At 39.7% G+C, this 23,177-nt stretch overlaps 1 protein-coding gene across 3 annotated transcripts in view; it reads left to right on the forward strand.

The window, feature by feature from the left end:
• The window catches only part of LOC112978437 (CWF19-like protein 2), an 83,662-nt gene extending 62,300 nt beyond the window's left edge, over positions 1-21,362 (forward strand). Inside the window, exons 11-15 of one of the 3 annotated variants that reach the window (XM_026091959.1) lie at positions 260-415; positions 2,016-2,096; positions 12,254-12,355; positions 13,219-13,380; positions 14,594-21,362. In XM_026091959.1, coding sequence (XP_025947744.1) covers positions 260-415; positions 2,016-2,096; positions 12,254-12,355; positions 13,219-13,359 — 480 coding nt within the window. In that variant the 3' untranslated portion in view covers positions 13,360-13,380; positions 14,594-21,362. Of the gene's footprint in view, positions 1-259; positions 416-2,015; positions 2,097-3,341; positions 3,716-12,253; positions 12,356-13,218; positions 13,908-14,593 lie in introns of those variants that run through there. The other 2 variants (XM_026091958.1, XM_026091960.1) reach the window with 2 other exon arrangements.
• Positions 21,363-23,177: the final 1,815 nt, after the last annotated feature.

Raw genomic sequence — 23,177 nt, forward strand, 5'->3', positions numbered from 1 at the left:
GACCGCACACACATCTCTAGTTCTTCCTGTTTGTTCCCCATGCTGCGTGCATTGGTGTACTAATTGGTGTGTATTTCACAATAGTTTTCTAGACTTCCTATGTTTATATCATGGGGAAATGTCATTCACATTAAACTGTTGAAATATAGGATGTTTCTAGTATGATTGTTGTTGTTATCCATTTTATTATGAATATAGTATAAAACAAGTCTGAAAACTTTCAGAAGCAAATTCAAATGATACCTTTTTCTTTAAACAGATGTTCAGAAAGGCTTTGGTGAAGATGTTTGAAGCGAAGGAACTGGACTGTGTCTTCCTAGAAACAAACATGAGTATGAAGAAACGGTATCACATGGTATATGAATGCATTCCTCTTCCAAGAGAAGTAGGAGATATGGCTCCAATCTATTTTAAGGTATATGAAAATGTTTTGTCTTAATATTTGGCTTTATCATAATCCATCTTTTTATGGAAAACTTTTTAATATTCAGGTACTATTTTTGAAAAAAAATAGATTCTTTTTTTCTCCATGAAGAAATATTCCTTGATCTTGAAACAAGTCCTGTGATGAGGTAATTCTGTTTTTGAAGTAGTCAGTGGAAGAGCTGTATGTCACTGTGCAGTTGTCTTGAGTCTGATTGCATTGACAAATACTTCAAGAAACTATGCTTCTTTTTCTTCAAGAGCTGTAAGGATTTGCAGTACTCCTCACTTACGTCCTTCAGCATAAATTTAAAACTCCATACATGGGCCTTAGCAAGCATAAAATTAGGAAATAGTGTCAACTGTTCTAATAAATACCAACATGTTATCTTGAGAAATAGCTGTCTCCCCAGTAAAGTCAAACGTACCCAACACACAACTCCTGTAGCATTGGACAGCCCAGCTGGGCAGGAGTTAACACAATATTGCTTCCTTATTTCATGCCACAGTGTACCAGCTAAGCTGCTCTGTTTCATCCCTGTTTTGTTTCAGAATGCCCAAACTCTACTTGTGTCTTGGGTCTCTGATTAACATTAGCAGCATGATAGATCTCTCTTTAATAGCTTTTCTATTCTCTTTCCACTGACCCTATAAGGAAAGGCTCATTGATTCTTCTGCACAGAACTGAGAAAGTATGTACGGCCATTAAACTTTTCAGAGATTGGATCATGATTTGCCTTTTAATGATATAGGATCGGAAACCCCCCCCCCACACACACCTTTTGTAGGGTAAATTTGGCTGTGTGCACACATACATCATATTTATAATTAACTTATTTTATTTGTTCCTTAAACTCATTTTTGTTTTCTGGAAATAAATCATTTTGATTTGTTTTTGATGAAGTGGAACAGTCAGTCTGACAAACAGCAATGCAGTAACTTTTACCACATTCAAAATTGTCCACTTGGTTGATTTCATTCACTGTTGAATGTGCTTCAAGTGCTAGTAAATCTTGTATTTTCTGTAAAAGAAAGATGAAGTACAAAATTTAATGTAATGTCATTTGCATAAAACTTTCATTCAGAAGCTTCCACCATTAAAGTACACAGCAAATAAAATTTAAAAGGTACCTGCACTATACCTCACTATACCTACTTCCATACTGTGGAGGATATAGAGATAGCTTGAGAAGTCTTTGAGCACAATCAGCTGAGCACAATTTTCCTCTTAGTTAAAAAAAAAAAAAAAAAGAAAAAGGGGGGGAGGGAGGAGCTAGTATGGTGCAATGAATTAATAAAGGGTTTTGTATGACTTCAGTCTTTAATAATTTGAAAGTTTCTTGTTAGAGATAATTTGTGTCAAGCAAAAGTTAAATTTCAGAAAAAAAGAGAAACAGAATTAAGTGAGTTTATAATACAATGCCTCTATAATGTAAGTAAGTTCTGGAAATAAGGTTACTTTGTTAAGAATTAATTGGTATTTGCAGTGCAAAATATTTCTTATAATTCACTTTATTACATCGAAAAGTTAGTTCACTCTTTACTTGCTGTGTGAAGGGCTATTTTCACATTTAAATAAAATAATTTTGCAGAAAGCTATAATGGAATCTGATGAAGAGTGGTCCATGAACAAGAAGTTAGTTGATCTTTCTTCAAAAGATGTTCGGAAATCTGTAAGTAATAAAATGTATATTGAACACTGAATTTCTCTGCAAATTCTTCTCATCTTTTTCAGTTATTAACTGTTTCAAAGAGAGAAGAAAGGGAACACAATTAGATTAGCTGACCAGGAGATGGCATAGACATGATGAGAATTAAGAGTCTGAGTGAACTCCTAATAGGCGTCAATGAAAAGATTCCCATTTATTTCAACAGCAGATGGGCTGAGCTGCAAGCATTGGTTGAGAACAAAGCTGGCATTTTGAGGACATGTACCAGCATAATTTTCTTGATTAATTTTAAGAATTAAGATAGATCAAAGGTTTGTAAATTACTTTGCTGGAAAAGTATCATATAACTTCTGCATTGACCTAGAATAGTCTTCTGTGTTGCTAAGTTTACGAAGAGAAGATATGAATAGTAATGTAAATCTTTTTTCTAAAACAAGGGAGCAGTACTCTGTCTCCTGGATACTAAACTGAAACATCTTTGTATACAGAGCTACTAAAAGAACAGTGCTGGGATTGTTAGGTTTAAAGATTGTTCCATCGTTTTAATATTTGAGTAAAATGCATGGTATATAGACTTTAAGTCATGTGTAATTTATTACTAGGTAGTACTAATACTTAATTTATGAAAATGTCTTTTAGTAAATATATTTGCAATAAAAATACTGGTTTAGGGGAGAGAGGAGGAGATGCATTTTAATAATAAGTGAAGAATGCTATGTCAAAGAGGGAGAAATTAAATGCAAAGGAGTAAAGGGGTTGGTGACTGGATAGTATGAGAGGTTTTGTATATTGTGATGACTCAAACTAAATGAACAATGGTGCTTTAACAAAAAGGCAAACTATTCTGCCATATAAGCAGGAATGTCATATAAATGTAATTGTRGTCAGTTATGGGCCACCCTGTTCATACTAGTGAGGCCTCAGCTGGAATATTTCAGGTCCATTTTTTTCAACACTACATTTTAAGATATGTACAGAAGAGGAGAGCATAGATTAGGAATAGGTTTAGGGTTTGTGCAGCCTAGAAAGGAAAAGACTGAAAAGGGATGTGATGATAATTTTCAGTATTTAAAAGATTGCTTTAAATAAGATACTGCTCAGTTGTTCACTAGGGCCTTTAGGTGCAGACAAGAAGGAATTCAATTAATTTGTAGCAAAGACTTAGGGAAGGCTTTCAACTTTAAGGTGTATGTAACCAGAAAACAGACTGGTTATGTTTTGAATTTCTTTTGCTTATTGGTGTTTCAGAACAGAGAAAAACAACCTTGCTCACGGATGAATGAAGTATAATTGATCTCATCTCATGGCAGGGCATCAGAGTATTTGGTTTCTTTAAGATTATTCTTAGCCATACATTTCTGTGATTGTTTTATATACCCATTTGAAGGCAAGCCAGTTTTCAGACTAAGTCAAGATACCCCTTTAAATGACTGAAGTGTATCTAAGTGTAAATTGTTACACAGTTGTGTTATTTTAATGTTATTTTCATTTCTGTCATCAATTCTCATGGTCTTGCATGTGTATCTGTTTTTGTTCCGTAGGGTACTCTGCTTTATTTGTTAGCTTTGCTATGCCTAACTGAATGCATGCATCCAAGAGTATTTTTTCTTTTAATAAAGATACCTTTCCTCTAGTCAAAAGTTACTGCAATTCTGTGTTTGTATTTCAACAATGTCATGCTGATGCCATTACCTTTAGAGGTTTATGATACTATATATTCACTCATTATGGAAATGTAGATTTGGTGTTTTATTTCCTAACTAAACTCTTAGCATAACTGAGGTAGTGAAGGTATTTTTCAGTTTTGAGGAATGTTGTGCCATCATTTGTGTCTGATGGGTTGCCTGTCAAGGAAGTTGTATGCAAAGAGACAGATAATGGGCAAGAAATCCTGGAAAAGCTAAGTTAGACCCCAGTGCTCAGGGCACAGCTCTTTTGCTACGGCTATGAGAAAAGTTACCAAAGGGAGGGCTAAAGCATGAATAGAAACTGAGGAGTGGAAGAAAATGGTATTTGAGTGAGTGGCCAGGGACTGCTTGTCAGAGGTCATAACTGGAGTACACATGGCTGGGCTGGAGTTAAGGGTGGAGGGAGAACCCAAGATAACAGGATGTTAGGACTTAGACTGAGCCAAGACTGTTCTGCTTGAGAGATACGAAAGTGTGGTTAGAGGTTAGTATAAAAGAAGTGAGAAATGCCCGCAGTCTTCAGGAAAAGATTAGAATACAGTATAGAGGCTGAGCTGAGGGCTGGCATATCAGAGAGTTGTTTTATGAGATCGTGGTGTCTGGGATGAGGAGCAGACATGTCTGGCACGTCATCTAATGGGCTCATTGTATGCAAAAAGAGGGACAATGGTGTCCAGAGGCAGAACCTTAGTGATCGAGTCTAAGCAGGTGAGATCAAAAATCAGGATTAGGAACCAGAACCAGGGCCAAGCCAGGTGAGAAACTGGAGGGATAAGAAAGGGGAACCAACACTATGGCAGACAAAAATAACAAGGACCAGGTACCGTAAGAATGGGAGCTGAAAGAAGAATTTAGAGCATGGCTGCAGTTCTAGATGCCAAGTGGACAAAAATAAGTTGTGGAATTGTCTTGTACAGGGGGCAGATAGAGCTTTGGCTAGGACAGCTCACTGCTTGGTCATTAGTCTCTTGGGACTCTCTTTCTGACAAGAGATTTATAAGAGTTGTGTAGGAATGAGTGTCTCTATGTTCAAGCAGAGCGTGACTGGGACTGATAGTTTTACTTTGGGGAATTTTTGCGCCCCTGGCAAATATACAAGTGCACCTTCTTTAGGAAAGATCACTGAAACATTGTTGCAGATGCTTCCTGGACTGTTCTGAGTGCCTAGTTTTGAATTCCCAGCCAGCACTCACCATTATCCAGAAATGCTTTACTAAAATCAGAATGTGTTCCATAGTCCATCGTCTGAGACTCCAGCTTGACAAGAGATCTTCAGGGAAAACATATTCTGGGAGAAAAATAGAAGGTAGATTTTATGGAAATTGCATGGAAAAAAATTTCCTCGTTCTTCCCTTTTCAATGAGTTTCCATGGTCTGAATCATTTCCTGTAGGAATTCTGAAGTGAGGATGACTTAGCAGTTTGTGAGCACCATGTTAAGATAGTAAAAATGGCTTATTTTGGTGCCAAGCGTCCTGACTGTAGCAACCGTGGCACCCCAACTTTGGAAACTTGCATCAATGTCATTGCTAACACTCCCATCAACACTAGCTTTAAGTATACTGTGTCAACCTGACATACTGTAGCTCAGTTCAAGCAAAGCGTGAAGTTGGACAAGCATTAAAGAAGGCTGAATTCTCCTCTGCTGTCTGTGTTTGTTAGCATTACCTCTGTGCTGAGGGAAGTCAGTATTTGAAACGCAGGTTATTTTTTGGCCTTATGACTTCTGGACTTGTGCTTTATGTTGAATTTGTGTCACTGGATTAGTCCTCAGCAGGATATGTAGGGAACATTTTCTATTCCACAAACTTTCCTTTTATTAAATGTTATAAATGAGGAAAAAAAGTCAGGTGTTCACTCAACTATTATATTACAAGGTTTTTGTGTCTCATGAATTCAGATCCTTACTCAAAAGAAGCCCAGGAGAGACTTATGGATCTCTATTGATCAGTATATCCTACCACATACCATGCTATACTGTGAAGTTTGCCTCACCTTTCACTTTCATAGTCCTGCTTTTTAGCTATTGGATTCTGTCATTCTGAGGAAATGTCAGAAGCCTTTCTATTCCTTTTGCTCATCCTGTTGACTTCAGAAATTTTCTAAAACCTGAACTTCCCCAAACTCCTGTGAAGAAGAGAGAAGAATTTTTACATGTGCTGGTGAACCTTAAAAAAAAAAAAGAAAAAAAAAAGAGAGAGATTAGAAACCTTAATGAGTTTATTTAACATTATAACTATGTTCAAACTTAGAGGACCATGTTTACTGCTACATTCCATAATCATTCAGTTCAAATGATGACTGTCAGTTTGACAGCTACACCAACAGATAGGTAAGGACAAGCAAGATCATCCCTGTTACGACAATCAGTTGTGGCAGTAGTGAATCTGCCACCAGAGATCTTTCCTATTCATCTCCCTAGTCAGCTGGATGCTTTAGCAGGTAATGTGAGTAGAACTTTTTTTGCTAGATCATGACTGAGAAATCAAGAACTGAGTAATATGTAGCATCCACAGGGAGTAGGGTTATCTATCTAGATTTCTTTGACAGAAAAAAACAGTAAATATCTTACCTCGTGCTGCGTTGAAAGTCCTGGATCCTTTTCGTGCTTTGTTGATTGCCAGGACTGCTACATGCTTACGTTTTTTTGCCACTAGGACTCAAGAGGGTCAGGCAGAAGGTGGCCAGGGTTGTCACTCCTGCTCTTACTGAGCCATTGGCTTGGAGTTGTTGTTTTCAGTTTGTTTCCTTAAGACTCTACCCTTTCTGCTTTAACTGTTGTCTAGAGCCAAAAAGAATATACTGTTCTTGTCTTCTAATTTAATATCAGACATGGATTATGCTCTGTAAGCACCAAAAATATATTAATCCATAGTAAGAACAATTTCTTAGACAAACTCAGTAAGTGTGTATATATATATATAAGGAGTAGTCAGCATGGCTTCACCAAGGGGAAATCATGCCTAACCAACCTCATAGCCTTCTCTGATGGAATGACTGGCTGGGTAGATGAGGGGAGAGCAGTGGATGTTGTCTGCCTTGACTTCAGCAAGGCTTTTGACACTGTCTCCCATAACATCCTCATAGACAAGCTCAGGAAGTATGGGCTGGATGAGTGGACAGTGATGTGGATTGAGAACTGGCTGAATGGCAGAGCTCAGAGAGTTGTGATCAGCAGTGCAGAGTCTAGTTGGAGGCCTGTAGCTAGCGGTGTCCCCCAGGGGTCAGGACTGGGTCCAGTCTTGTTCAACTTCTTCATCAATGACGTGGATGAGGGGACAGAGTGCACCCTCAGCAAGTTTGCTGACGATACCAAACTGGGAGGAGTGGTGGATACACGAGAGGGCTGTGCTGCCATTCAGAGAGACCTGGGCAGGCTGGAGAGGTGGGTGGAGAGGAACCTCCTGAAGTTCAACAAAGGCAAGTGCAGGGTCCTGCACCTGGGGAGGAATAACCCCAAGCACCAGGACAGGTTGGGGGTTGACCTGCTGGAAAGCAGCTCTGCAGAGAAGGACCTGGGAGTGCTGGTGGACACCAAGTTAAGCATGAGGCAGCAATGTGCCCTTGTGGCCAAGAAGGCCAGTGGTATCCTGGGGTGCATGAGGAAGAGTGTTGCCAGCAGGTCGAGGGAGGTGATCCTSCCCCTCTCCTCAGCCCTGGTGAGGCCCCATCTGGAGTACTGCGTCCAGTTCTTGGCTCCCCAGTACAAGAGGGATGTGGCACTACTGGAGCAAGTCCAGCGAAGGGCCACAAAGATGATTAGGGGACTGGAGCATCTCTCTTACGAGGAAAGGCTGAGAGAGCTGGGCCTGTTTAGCTTGGAGAAGAGAAGGCTGAGAGGAGATCTTATCAATGTGTACAAGTATCTGAAGGGAGGGTGTCGAGAGGATGGGACCAGACTCTTTTCAGTGGTGCCCAGTGACAGGATGCGAGGCAATGGGCACAAACTGAAACACAGACAGTTCCATCTGAACATGAGGAAAAACTTCTTCACTGTGAGGGTGACAGAGCACTGGACCAGGTTGCCCAGAGAGGCTGTGGAGTCTCCTTCTCTGGAGATATTCAAAACGCGCCTGGATGCAATCCTGTGCAATGTGCTCTAGGTGACCCTGCTTGAGCAGGGGAGTTGGACTAGATGATCTCCAGAGGTCCCTTCCAACCTCAGCGATTCTGTGATTCTGTGATATGTGCAGGGGTGAGAAGCTGGGTTCAGAGAAACAATTCTGTTCCCGTTTATTTAGGTGATTCATTTTTATTGCAAGGTTTGGCCATTAACTTGCGTAATACTTTTGGCACCTGCTTCTGCATATCAGCTTGTATTGAAGGTCATACAATTTTTTTTTCATGTTGTGCCCTGGTTGAATTCTTGAATATTCTTCAGGTTTGTCTGGGTTGTTTTTTGTTTTTTTAATTCTTTGTCTATGAAAGACTCTCCACCCATGGAATTTTAGTCTGTCTAAAAGGGGAGTAGTCCTTTTCAGCATATGGCAACCTGTTTCCTGTTAGAATTTTCGGTGAAAACCTCAGTAACTGCACTTCCTTGGCATGAAGGATTATAGTAAGAATCCAACTGCATAATGCAGATTTTTCCCTAAATGGGTTTGCTGAAAAGTTTCTACATTTTGCTAAAAATCTTTTGCTTGAACCAATTGATGCATGCTCAGTATGTTTTCCAAAGTTCTCCCTGATAAATGTTCAGAAGAACTTCTAAATGATGAGGGAGAGAGATGACAACCCACAATCAAGTGAGGATGCGGTGAATTGTGTTGGCAAGCAAAGTGTGCGGGGTGATATGGGCAAGAGACCTCAAGCATATGCACAAAAATAAAGAAGTGCTGAGAGGACAGTATGATGGGGTAAGCTCTCATGCTTTTTCTGCGAAATCAGCATGACTGGCGCCTCTCTGAAATACCTGTACACTTAACACATGCAAGATGGGGAACAAATAGGTGGAATTAGAGGTCTGCGTGCAGTTGCTGGGCTACGTTCTCAATGGGATCGCTGGGACATGGTGGGATAGTTCACATGATTGGAGTGCTGCAATGGATAGATATAGACTCTTTGGGAAGGATGAGCTGGGAAAGTGAGGAGAAGGAATTACCATTTATGTGAGAGAGCAGCAGAAATGCATGGAGCTCTGCCTAGGGACAGGTGGGGGACGAGCTGAGAGCTTGTGGGTCAGGACTAGTGGGCAGACCAATATTGGTGATATTGTGGTAGCTGTCTGCTGCAGACTGCCTGATCAGGAAAAAGTCGATGAGGCTTTCATGAGACGACTGGATGAGGTTTGCAGGCCCTGATCTTCATGGGTAACTTTAACCATCCTGGTATCTGCTGGAGGATGACACAGCAGGCCACCAGCAAGCCAGGAGGTTTCTGGAGTGCATCAGTGACAACTTCCTAACACAGATGGTTGAGGAGCTGAAGAGGAGAGATGCTCTGCTGGACCCCATGCTTACAAACAAGGAAGGACTGGTTAGGGATGTGACAGTCAGAAGCAGTGTTGGCTACAGTGACCATGAGGTGGAGGAGTTCAGGAGGATTGTGAGAGGAGGGAGCAGGGTCAAAAGCAGAATCGCACCCCTGGACTTCAGGAGATCAGACTTGGGGCTGTTCAGGGACCTGCTTAACAGATTCTGGTGGGCTATGCTTCTGGAGAAAAGAGGGTCCACGAGAGCTGGTTGATATTCATGGATCTCTTCCTCCAAGCTTAAGAATGGTCCATCCCAAGAAGCAGAAAATCAAACAAAGGTCTGCGTGGATGAACAAGGAGATCCTGACAAAACTCAAACATAACAAAGAGGTGTACAAGAGGCAGAAGTAGAGACAGGTGACATGGGAGGAATATAGAGATGATGTCTGAGCACGCAGGGATGGGGTGAGGAGAGCCAAAGCACATCTGGAGTTGAATCTGATGAGGGATGTGAAAGACAACAAGAAAGGTTTCTCCCAAGTACTTAAGCAGCAAGAGAAAGGCTAGGGGAAGTGTGGGCCTGCTGCTGAATGGGGCAGGGGCCCTGGTGACAAAGGACACAGAAAAGACTGAATGCCTTCTTCACCTCAGTCTTTTCTGGTAAGACTGGCCTTTGGGAATCTGAGGCCTCTGAGACCAGAGGGAAGGTCTGGAGAAAGGAGGACTTAGGAGAGGAGGATCAGGTTAGGGACCACTTTTAAACAAACTGGACATGCACAAGTGCATGGGCCATGATGGGATGCATCTGTGAGTGCTGAGGGAGCTGGCAGATGACATTGTGAGGCCAATCTTGATTATCCTTGAAAGGCCATGGCAACTGGGAGAGGTTCCCGAGGCCTGGAAAAGAGGAAGTGTTGCTCCTATCTTTAGGAAGGGCAGGAAGGAGGATGTAGGAAACTACGGGCCGCTCAGGCTCACCTTGATCCGTGGGAAGGTGATGGAGGAACTAATCCTGGATACCATTTGCAGGCATGTGAAGGACAGGAAGGTGATCAGGAGTAGTCAGCATGGATTTCTGAGGGGAAATGGTGCCTAACCAAGACGATAGCCTTCTGTGATGAGATGACTGGCTTAGTGGATGAGAGGAGAGCAGTGGATGTTGTCTATCTTGACTTCAGTAAGTCTTTTGATACTGTCTCCGCTAACATCTTTATAGACAAGCTGATGAAGTGCAGGCTAGAGAAGTGGGCAGTGAGGTGGATTGAAAACTGTCTAAACGACTGGACTTAGAGGGTTGTAATCAGTGGCATGAAGTGTAGCTGGAGGCCAGTCACTCGTGGTGTCCCCCAGGGCTTCATCCTGGGGCCAGTACTGTTTAATATCTTCATTAATGGCCTGGATGATGGGGCTTATTTCACTAAAAATTGAGATGTTTTTGTGAATTTACCTATCTCGTGTAATTGGGATAGCATAGGATGTCCACTGAAAACACTCTTCAAACAGAGACTTTAGGATTGTGTATTAATTTTGGCGCGGAAGAACCTAAATAATTACTGATTGTGTAATAGAAGTAGACTAAGGAAATTAAATAATGCTTTTATATAAATGTTATAATTTTTTTTTTAAGTGTCTTTTGACTGATAGTTGGGGAAGTTCCTTCTGCATATTTTGTGAACTAGGTTGTGATGAAGGCTTTTGACTAGTGATCTTACTGACACATCTTCCTACAAGAAGGTGTGTTGCAATTGGTGGGTTTAGTTTTCAGTGGGTGTTTGTTTTCAACTCTCTGGCTGTTTTTCAGTTCTTTACCTTGATTATTGACATTGTGTGTCATTTTGGAGATACAGTGCTTTAGAAAACTGTATTTAACAGTGTACAATCTAAGAAGGATCCTACAGTGGCGTATTAACTTTATCCTGCCTGTGTTTATGCAGATGGTGTGCTGAGCAGTGTATTTGTTTTTCTCACCTGCTTTAGTCACATTTTGTCTGTTTCTGCATACCATGTGTATCTAATCAACAGTGCAAAGCAAGCTCTGCACTTAAATGAAGTCCTGGCACTACTAGAGTCAGTGGCTAAATCCCTATTGGGATTTAGTGGGGCTGGGATTGTCCAATCTGTTAAGTTTTGTAGAACTCGAGGCAAAATCCATAAATCAACAGAGCAGTGGAAACATTTTTATGCTTTATTATTGACAACTCAAGTGAAGTTTTAAGAGCTTGCTAAAAAGCCATGTGTTTGCTTTTAGCTAAAAATAAGCTGCAAGACTACAGAAAAACAAGAGATGTGTATGCTCTTGTGCAGACTATAAAATATGATTCAGGGAAAATGGGGGCAACATGCAAGACATACATTCCTTGTTTTAAGATGTGGAATGTTAAAATGAATACTTACGCTACATTACGTAATTTGAATGACGTTTTGTAGGAAAACTTTAAAATCCACTGGAACCTAGTGTGAAAGCAGAGAAAATGCTGACTTAGAATTTTGGCATCCTTACTGGAGTGGGTTTAGTATTTCCAGGAGTTCTTGGAGTGTTTCTTTTGTTTCTCCTGTTTGTTTGTTTTTCTTTTAATGTAAGAGACAGGCAGGTAAAAGTTGCATGCAACATAGATTTCTTGTCAGATCTTTTACAAATCTGAACAAATTTTCTTTAAATACAATTTTGACAGAGAACCTTTTGTTTGTTTGTTTTGTTTTTCCTCTGAGTGTCATGAATTATGAAGGGGAAAATCTTCAGCATTAAGAATGTATTCTTGTCCAAAATACACTCTAAGTAGACAATGCAAAAATTCCCTTTTGGGTTGGATTTTGGCATGATCTGTTCTGTCCATGTTTTGTCCCTGATGATGTAGTCAAGTCTTCCTCAGACTTACCTGTTTGTTTTACTGCAACTGTGCAGCATTATTATACTACACACAGTTGGTGTGAGAAATGCTTTAAAGCTAAATGTAATGCTATCAACTGTAAAACCACTTTCAAACTCGGTAAGTTGTGGGGAGGTTCGTTGAATGTCTACAGTCTGATAAACATCTGAAAATACATTTTTTGTGCATATAGGTTCCTAAAGGATTACCGTACTTTTCAGTGGACTTTGGCCTTCAAGGAGGGTTTGCTCATGTCATTGAAGATCAACACAAGTTCCCTCATTATTTTGGAAAGGTATTGTGGTATGAAAGATCAATTTACCAATTATTCTCTGTTTTGTAAAATTCAAGTAATTAAACCAGATGCTGCCAGAATGGAGTCACTTTGTGCCTTATCACAGTGTATTAGATGGCTTTTCTTGATGAGTCATTATAACTTAACCTGTGAATAAGGGAACTGTTGTATGTTCATTCTATTTTTTTTGCATAGGTGATATTCAGAATGTGATTCTAGAGGAATTCCATGTGTTTAACATACAGTCTGATAGAAGAGAAACACTTTATCTATAGGCATACTTAATCCTGATTGTATAAATTAGGATGCATACACATGCAACTTGCAGACAACTCCTAGTACAATGTATGTGTGGTTAAATCACTGTGTGTTGTATACAGAATGTACTATATAAAGGATGAACTGCAATAAAATCTTCATTTCTTTATTATGTCACGGCAATAATTTATTGAAAGAGTCAGTATTGCAAAAATGGTAGGAAGGATTGGGGAGTAATAAAATTTATTCTAAGTAGAGTTAAGAGCAAAGTGAGCAGCGCTTGTTTTTTGTGACCTTTTCTCTTTTTAGTCACAAATGTAGTAATATAACAACAGTCTTGCAATGTTAGGATATTTATGCAGTGCATTGTTATGCTGTACTTAGAATTTTGCTGAAGCATCTATCTAACAAGATATTTTCTTTCTATAGTTCTCGTTTTTGGTATATTTTTCAGAATTTCCAATTTTAATGACTAGCATTTAAAACAGTAACAAAATAATCCCATGATTTGAAAATATGTATTCCTATGTTTTTATGGAAAAATAGCATTAAGTAATATGGTAATTTGGCATTTATCTTTTTTTATCTTTGTTCTACTTGCAAAGGAAATCATTGGTGGCATGCTGGACTTGGAACCGAGGCTCTGGAGAAAAGGAATCAGGCAGAACTTTGAGGATCAGAGGAAGAAAGTGTTGCAGTTTGCACAGTGGTGGAAACCATATGACTTTACCAAAAGTAAAGAATGAATACATCCAGTACTTGACTGGGTGAGGACTGAAAGCAAAAGCTATCAAGGACTTTATAAGCCATACATTATTTTAAAGGATATTTCCTATGTTAAGTATAACACCAGTGTGTTATTTATTGCTAATAAGTATTTTAAAAGCCAGGAATATTGTTTAATTGCTGATTATCTGTTTCTGGTTTCTGCAAGCCTGACAAATCAGAAGTGTACAGCTTTTGTGTTTTATTTTTACCTGAGCCAAAAGACCAGTGTCCATTTGGTTACTGAAATTCTTTAAAACGCCATTCTGCTTTTGGAATTTTTATAATCTTTGAAGCTAATGAGTTTTTTCTTGTATTTAGTATAGAGTCAGTGCTTAATTACTCCAATGACATTTTGTAGAAAATGGTGTAAATTTTAAGAACATTTTAATTATTGTTGCAGAAGGAAGCTTTTCTAGAAAATCATTTTCTGTTTTTGAGTTCTTGTGTTTTTTTTAGTTGAGGTCATTGCAGTAATATAAACCTTCAAATATGATGTGGTTGATAAATCTGCTGGCCCCCTGCACAAGATTTGATGTTGTTTTCTATACTTTCTTTTAATATGACGTTGTATTTTCAAACTGAGTTGTTGCACAAAGGATGATGAGACAGACTCATATGCACAAAGATTTTTTCACAAGGTCCATAGCTGATGGCAAACGTCAACTTTAACAGGGAAAGTTACTTTTGGTGAAAGAAGAGGGGGGGGGAAAAAAAAAGGAAAGGGCGGGGGGGGCAGGGCAGGGGGAATTTAAAGGAAAAACACTCCCTAGTAGCCATCCAGGAAGAGAATCATCACAGGGATCTCCCTAGATGAGTGTTCTCCCCTGGTGTCCTCTCCAGTGCAGGAGGTGGTCCCCCATAATACTTTTATGATAGTAAATATATAGATGTCATTGGGATCCACTCAAACTCCCTCATGGTTGCTCCTGCTTCTGGTACCAACGGTGCTGATGGGAACACACTTTGACCAGGGGCAGGTGTTTCAGGCTAGTTGGTTGTTAAGCTTTGTGCATGGATATCACTGGGAAATGCTTGTCAGCTATTTGAGTGACTGTTATCTACCATGTTATTCACAAGGTCTTGTTCTTCCTCTTGTGTAGAAGCTACAAAAGAGACAGTAGGAAAGGGTGAGGGGAAGAAAGGATGGTTCTTGTACCAGAGGCAGTCACTTCCCATGGGAAATTTGACAAAGCAATGTCTCATGCTTTGCAGGTGCAAGACTGGGAGTACAGGATCAGAAGAAGGACAAGGGCAGAAACATATCCACAGTGTCCTCCTGGTGCATTGGGGAAAGGCTCCAAACTTGCAAGCAAAAGACTGCAGTGTTACAGGGAAAAGGCTTCAGAACAGCACATGGAAGGCCCTTATATTTTGCAAGGTTTAAGGCACTGTACAACAGTGTCACAACAAGCTTCCAGCTCTTTTCTTACTGAACTATCTGCCTGTACAGTTCTGCCAATTGTGAACTCATATTAAGAAATGGATCACTAAATATAGGTTTGATAAAGTGTTAATATCTAGTCCCTTAGGGCTCTGCAACTTCCTTGAAGAGCTAGACCGTTTTTTTGTCATACCTGAAGCTTTTTTTTTTTTTTCCCCCCTCCATTCTGCCCAACAGGTCTAGTGCAGGTAGAAATCTACTGTGTTGTGGATTATTTTCTATTGGATCATTGTAAATCTGTCTCACTGCTTGGGAAATATCTTAAATTAAGCTGTCATGATCATTTTAGTGACTTAACGTCTGATTCATGTGCAAGCCACAGATAAAAGGACCGGTTCCACTATTCTCCAGTTGATTTTGATCTTCCTTAAGCTACTGAGGAGATAGCAAATAGGACATGAAATAGTAGCTGTATTGCTTAGAATGTGGTAAAGCCAAAACAAATTTAGGTCAAGTGCAACGTTTGTTGCTATAAAGCATGACTAAAGATTGCATTTCCTCTGAAAGCCTGTGTTGCCTGTGGTCTCATCCACTCCCTTGAAGGATGGTCACTACGTGACGTGTAGTGGCAGAGGTGATTGTCTTTAAGGCCATGGAAAAATCTTTTCCTACTGCTGTACTGGAAGTACGTTTTTTCTAAGTAATATCTCTTCTGCCCTAAATCTGCCTTTCTCAAGGGAAGATGAGTGTTTCACAAAGGATAGCTAACCTGTACATAGAAAAGTCTTCCTTCTTGACTCATGGTCTTTGCATATTTTATTATTCCAGTTCAGCAAAACTGCTGATCTTCTTTGGGCAAGAAAAGGCTCTTAGATATCTGAGTGAAGTGTCTTAAGCTAATAGTTTTCAGAATAGGAGAGAGTGTGCTTACCATATACACCAGGAATAGTATCCTGTTCTAATTGGTCACATTCATATCTTCAAGTTAAGCTGTTCCTCTTCATAAATAATAGCTCTAAATATTCATGAGGCCATAAGGGTGAACAAAGCTTGTTAGGGCACTTATGTGGAAGGCATGGGACACTTAAAGTTCAGTTCTTGCTCCTATAAATATTAAAATATTTTAAATAGACCTTTTTCATCAGGAAGGATACCCAATAGCTGAGCGGTTTGGGCAGTAAGAGATGGAATATGTAAATTCTGGTCTCTTTAGGGAGAACAGGGATCTGAACCTGGGTTTCTTACATTGCTATAAATGTGTTCCTATTTACTCTTGAGTACAACTGGGGAAAAAAGGGAACTTGCCCCTTCAAGTAAATCTACATGTATATTGTAACAGATGTTAGAATATATTCATGTCCTGCGCTGTAAGACAGAAAGGTTCTTCTTACTAGTGATACACACTACTCCCTTTCTGCTCAGAGCAGGCACACACTGTATTTCATATCAGGCAACCATGTCTTTTTTTTTTTTTTTTTCCAAGTAAGGTTACTCCCCTGCTTTGTATTTTCTTGCTACACAGAAGAGATTGCATCCTCTCACCTGCATTCCAGTTTTTTCAGCAGCTTGAGGGAGGGCAGTGCTGCACCAGCACAGCACCATTACCACTGCTTGATCAAGCACTGACTGAGATCTGACCAAGAGTTCAAACACCAGAGCTCTGTGCTCAGTTATGTTTGTTACTAGGCTCTCTACAGAGGATGGATGATATAGTCAGGCAGATCATCTGGCTCTGACTTTGGTGCTTTGAAGATTTCCAGCCTGGGTTTGTCTTGGAGAAAGCAAGCTAAACAGGCTCCTGTGAGATATTCACTTCCTTCGTTTTCTTAGGCTGCACTATTCAACTTAGGCTGTACTATTCAGCTATTTCCCAGGCCTGGATGGTTGCTCTAGAGTGCTGCCTGTAGCCTGAGGCAATTGTCTTCATATTAAGGACCCACCTTTTGAGATTATTCCTTTTGCTCAAGTTGAAGGTAAGGAACCTTGAGTGTTTACCTCACCGTGAATTTGTAGCAAACCATTAGCTCACAACATGGAGCTCAAAAGCTGCCTTGGTATCATTATCCTTCTGTATAACCATAATAGTTGGTTGATGGCAAGTTGATTGCCTTAAATCATCCAGTGACAGAAACTGTGGGTAAACTCAGTTAAAAAGGAAAGCAAGGTTTTTTTTCTAGTTACCAGTGTTCTTCCAGATAGGTAGTTCTCATATATGTTCATATTTCACTTGTCTCTCCCTTCTTCTCTTGTGTTTTGCATTGGACTAAGACTGTAAGATGCTGCATTTAGTGCAGTTTTGGTGTAACAGTGGCAGACTGTTGCTTTGTACTTGTTAAAATACCTGAAAAGGTACAACGTGGATTTTTATTGCTTTGCAAGGAAATGAATATAGCAGCATTCAATATTAGGTCTGTTTGGACTGATTTTTTTTCTTTTTGTTTATGACTCCAAAGAATGAGTTACACCGACAATAATACTCGAATGTAATTTAGTGGGAAGTAATACACTGAGTTCAACCTACTTGTTATAAGTTTCATACAAGTCCTTGTTGGAAAATAGCATGTTAAAATTAGTACTTCTCAGGACAAGAGATAAAAATCTCTTGCGATCTATGAAATAAGAAGCATTTTGATGTGTCTCTTAAGGTTCTGTCATTGGTCTGCATTTCTTCAGCAATTTCCTGTCTTCTGTATCTGTATTTTAATATTTAAAGTATGTTTTCTCCTTCTCATCCCAGCTATACTGCTGGATGAAAAGATGCCGAGCTCTATAGACTGATACTCTTACTTTAAGCATAGCTTTTTTGGAAGTATTTTACTCAAGATCCTAGCTGTAAATGCCTGTAAAAGTACTTAGCAGTACTTGCTAAGACTTAAGAAGTATTTACTTAGGCCAGTTTGGCCAGTTTGTACTGGATTACTAGGTCTTTCCCTAGGCCAACCTCTCCCATGGTTGACAATGGAGGTTTGCTACTACCACGTAGTAAAAAGATACAAAAAGATACAAAAACTGTTCATTACAGTAGGACTAGCACTCCTGTTCTCCATGTGACTGTGCCTTTTATGCCATATATTGATTAAACTTAGAGAAAACTGCTGAGAGATTTCTCTAATTTTACTAGAGTTGCATTGGGTTTTACGCTATTAAAAAAAAATCAGAATCTGTCCATTATCATGGGGAGGATGTAGTTTTAATTTGTAATTCCTTGCATGTGCTTTACTTGTTCAGGTTCTTAATCTAGTAACACTGAATTTATGAAGTATATTAAGTAAACCTGGAGCCTTTCATAATTTGTGTGCAACACCTGTAGAATCAGAAAAGAAGGCCTGGGGAGGAGATAACTTTATCTAGTTGGTCCCAAGACGAGATAAGCTACATTTGTGGCATTCCTAGAAGATCTTTTTCCTTCCTTAAGATCTCTAATGATGAAAAATCCACAACCTTCCCAGGCAGTCTATTTCAGTGATTTGCTGTTTTCATCATTAGGTATTTGTCTTCGTAATGTTTAGTTTGAGTTTTCCTTGAATCAAGTCCAGTGTTAATTATCCTATCTACTACAAATTTGGAAAACATAATTCCCTTTGTTCTTTGGAGCATCCTGTTACATATTTGAAGACTGCAATTAAGTCGTCTTTATAAATTCTATTCTTCAGGTTAAACTATCCATATTCTTTCAATCTTTTCTTGCAGATTAGGTTTTCTAAACTTCAGATCATTCTTTTGTGCTCTGGATTCTCTCTAATTCAAGAAGAATTTGATGTAATGAAAGTATCCAGAGTGGATATGGCATCTCACTGAGGTATTATCAGGGTATCTTGTGTGAAAGGGTTATTGCCATTCCTGGTAGGATAGCCTCCTATTTATTCTCCCCAATGCAGTGTTTCCCCATTTCACAAGAGCAGGCCCTGTACTGAGACTCATGGCCTCCTGCAATGTTCAGATCCTCTCCTGCTCCTAGTCCGCTGTTTCCTCTCACAGCTGGATGTTTTTGCCCAGGTGTAAGTTCTTGTCTTTTTTGACTGACTTTTCTAGACCATTTTTCCATTTTGCTGAGATCATTTTGACTTCTAGTCCTGCTCTTAAATGAGTTTTTACAGTACCTTGAATGATCTGAAAAATTAAGCAGCATACTACATTGTGCCACCTAGAAATTGATGCTGCATCTGTGTTCACCCATGGCACTTGTGTAGACAGCTTCCCCTGCTATCACTTCTGTTGGCAAACCTGCTGCAACTTCTGATACCACTGCTCTTGTTGTGGCTGTGTGGGTGCTGTGGGCAGCACAAGTAGCAAAAGCAATAGGACTTTAAAGGAGCCAGAAGCAGATAGCATCAGGAAAGGGTGAGGGAGAGATGAACTCCGTGATTGTGTTCTGAATTTCCATGGGGAATATTGGGCTGAAAATTAGGCATTCATATGAGAACAAAGGTCCACCTCATCTGCAAGTTCAGTGTGATTTTTTTTTTCTTTTTTTTTTCCTAGAGCTCTAGAGAGGCTGAAGATGAGGTTCTAATCAGACTTGTAAATAATTTCACTAGCTGGAATTTTACAAGATCAAAAGTTGAGGTGACATAGCTTTATTTCTCCTAGTAAAGACTGTCACTACATTTCAGCAGGTTTAGTATCTTCTAGAGTCCATCTCAGATGAGGCATATGCACCTTCACTGAAAAACAACACCTTTTTCGTTCCCCCAGTTGCTGTTCTTGAACAAACAGTGCATACTATTCTTGAAATAGGTAGAAGACTTTTGTACACACTACAGGTGAGATTTAGCTCCATATTAAAACACTCTGTTTTATGTGTCCACGTGTGAGTAGCATGTCTAAGTTCCCATAGTGATCGGTGTTGACCTAGTCAATAAAGTTAGTGGGGCCTTAGAGAGTCTTTCTTCTTACCCTTATGTAGGTGGCCTGATTGGTTAGTTGAATCATTCGCTAGAGTCTAGAGCCTGTATTGGTTAGGGACCAGTACCTACTGTTATTACTTTTCATAGGTAGAAACAGTCTTCACTGGGCAAACTTCTGACTCCTTATGCATTCCCAAGATCCTATTTGCTTCAGCTGATCACATACCTCCTTTGTGTTCTTCGTCTGTAAACACTTTTTAAAATGATTTATGAATGCACAGTTCTTATTTTTAGCTTCTGTGCAAAGATTCCAAATGAAAGCTTGTGGGACATAAGCCACTGTTGCTGTGTAAACTTTCTGTGATAGTTATGTTGTCTTCCTCTCCAGTACATGTTCAGTCTTGCAATTAAACTGAAATACTGTCTTTTCCTTAGTATATATTTATACAAATCAAACAGAGGAATACAGGTTGATGAGAACAGTAGTATGATTCTGACATATTAAATACTTAGCAATAAAAAGGTGTATGTGAGTGAGTCTCTAACACACACAACAGCAGTGCTAGAAAGCCTGGACTGTCCTTGAATGAGGAGAAGCGAGGGTGGGTGTGGTTGTAAGGAATCCAGTTCACTGTGTTATCTCTCTACATCCATATGTCCAGTGAGGATGCCACTTCTCCAATCCATCTTCTGGCTTGTTTATTTATCATGTTTGGTTTCTGTGAATTGCTGTGATTTAAATATATTAATACTTATTTTTAAGGTATCAGAGATATGAAAATGTAAGAAGACATAGTTTTTTTCTAAACTAAAAAGAAGGGTCTAGTTTGTGAAGTGTTTGGCCATCTGGTGGCAGAATCCTGGCTTTATTTGCATTAGAGATCAGGCATCAGTGGAAATAAAACTGCGGAAGAAATAAATCATTGCCAGGTTTGCTTCCTTTGCATTTCCACTGGCACATGCAGCCTTAGTGTGCAAGGGCTCTACATGGAGCAGCAGAATGGTCAGAAACAGAAAGAAATTGGTGTTTGACACCTTTACATTCAAGGACTCTGAAGACTCTGAAGAAGAAAAGAGTATTTTTTTCTTTGAGAAGATAACTCAGGGGTTGGAAGCTACCCTGAAGGCCATTTGCAGTCATTGGAGATTTAACTTAATGCTGAATATTAGAGAAGGACAGTAATCAAAGGAAATAGCTGGTTCTCCAAAGGAGCACACTGGAGGCCAGTGCTTGCTGGAACCTACTTGCCACCTAAATGCCCTGGCTGGCAAGGATTGAGTCAGCTGGCAAGTAATGAGTCAGAACCAGAGCTAAAATTTCAGGTCCTAATTGATAATAGGTTTCATTTATTTTCTTTCTGTACCTGCACTTCCAATTCTTTCATAAATTCTTTAACTTGGTACTTGGCTGCAATAAACATAGCTTATTCTTTTCCTCAATCTTGTCTAGTAAGTGTGTAGATTACACAGTGTTTTCCTGTGGGGATAGCCACATGTTTATTGACCTGACTGACATATTCTTAGGGTGTCTACAGCAACAGCAATTTTTGGTGCTCTAAAATTCTGTGCTTTCCATGAGGCTGGAAAAGGCTGCTGAGTTTGAGACCATTGGTCTCCTTAGAGAGATGCAAGCAGGTGCCTCTTTCTTACTTATCTCTCTGGGCTTGTGACTATGAATATACAGGCATACCTTGGAGATATTGCAGGTTTGGTTCCAGACCAGTGCAATAAAGTGAGTCACATGAATTTTTGGTTTCCCAGTGCATATAAAAGTTATGTTTACACTATACTGTAGTCTATTAAGTATGCAATAGCATTATGTCTTAAAAAAACCCCAATGTACATATCTTAATTAAAAAATACTTTATTGCTAAAAAAGAGTGCTAACCATCATCTGAGCCTTCAGCAAGTCATAATTTTTTTTGCTGGTGGAGGGTCTTGCCTTGATGTTGATGACTGCTGACTGATGAGGGTAGTGGTTGCTGAAGGCTGGGGTGGCTGTGGCAATTTCTTAAAATAAGACAGCAATGAAGTTTGCCGCATCGATTGACTCTGCCTTTCATGAAGGATTTCTCTGTAGCATGTGATGCTGTTTGATAGCATTTTACCCACAATGGAACTTATTTCAAAATTGGAGTCAGTCCTCTCAAACCCTGCTGATGCTTTATCAACTAAGTTTATTAATATTCTAAATCCTGTGTTGTCATTTCAACTATGTTCACAGCATCTTCACCAGGAGTATATGCCATCTCAAGAAATCACTTTCTTTCTTCATCCATGAGAAGCAAGTTCTCATCCATTAAAGTTTTAGCATGAGATTGCAGCAATTCAGTCACATCTTCAGGCTACACTTCTAATTCTAGTTCTCTTGCTATTTCCACCACATCTGCAGTTACTTCCTCCAGTGAAGTCTTGAACCCCTCAAAGTCATCCATGAGGGTTGGAATCAGCTTCTTCCAAGCTCCTGTTAATGTTATTTTGACCTCTTCCCGTGAATCATAAATGTTCTTAATGGCATCTAGAATGGTGAATCCTTTCCAGAAGGTTTTCAATTTACTTTGCCCAGATCCATCAGGGGAATCACTATCTATGGCAGCTATAGCCTTACAAAATGTATTTCTTAGATAATAAGATTTGAAGGTTGAAATTACTCCTTGATCCATGGGCTGCAGAATGGATGTTGTGTTAGCAGGCATGAAAACAACATGAATCTCATTGTACATCTCCATCAGAGCTCTTGGGTGACCAGGTGCATTGTCAATGAGCAGTAATATTTTGAAAGGAATCTTTTTTTCTGAGCAGTAGGTCTCAACAGTGGGCTTAAAATATTCAGTAAACCATGTTGTAAAGAGATGTGCTGTCATCCAGGCTTTGTTGTTCCATTTATAGAGCACAGACAGAGTAGATTTAGCATAATTCTTAAGGGCCCTAGGATTTTCGGAATGGTAAATGAGCATTGGCTTCAGCTTAAAGTCACCAGGTGCATTAGCCCCTAACAAGAGAGTCAGCCTGTCCTTTGAAGCTTTGAAGCCAGGCATTGACTTCTCCTCTCTAGCTGTGAAAGTCCTAGATGGCCTCTTCTTCCAGTATAAGGCTGTTTGGTCTACATTGAAAATCTGTCGTTTAGTGTAGCCGCCTTTGTCAATTCTCTTAGCTAGATCTTCTGGATAATTTGCTGCAGCTTCTACATCAGCGCTTGCTGCTTCACCTTGCACTTTTATGTTATGGAGATGGCTTCTTTCCTGAGACCTCATGAACCAACCTCTGCTAGCTTCAAACTTTTCTTCTGCAGCTTCCTCACCTCTCTCAGCCTTCACAGAATTTCTCACTTCCTCACTAAGCTTCTTCATTTCTAGCTTTTGATTTAAAGTGAGAGACGTGTGACTCTTCCTTTCACTTGAACACTTAGAGGCCATTGTAGGGTTATTAATTGCCCTGATTTCAATATTGTTGTGTCTCAGGGAATAGGGAGGCCTGAGGAGAGGAGAGAGATGGGGGAATGGCCGGTCGGTGGAGCAGTCAGAACACACACAACACTGATCGATTAAGTTCACCGTCTTCTATGGGT

This window comes from Apteryx rowi, unplaced genomic scaffold (assembly GCF_003343035.1).
Source record: "Apteryx rowi isolate R43461 unplaced genomic scaffold, aptRow1 scaffold_930, whole genome shotgun sequence".
Lineage (NCBI taxonomy): Eukaryota > Metazoa > Chordata > Aves > Apterygiformes > Apterygidae > Apteryx > Apteryx rowi.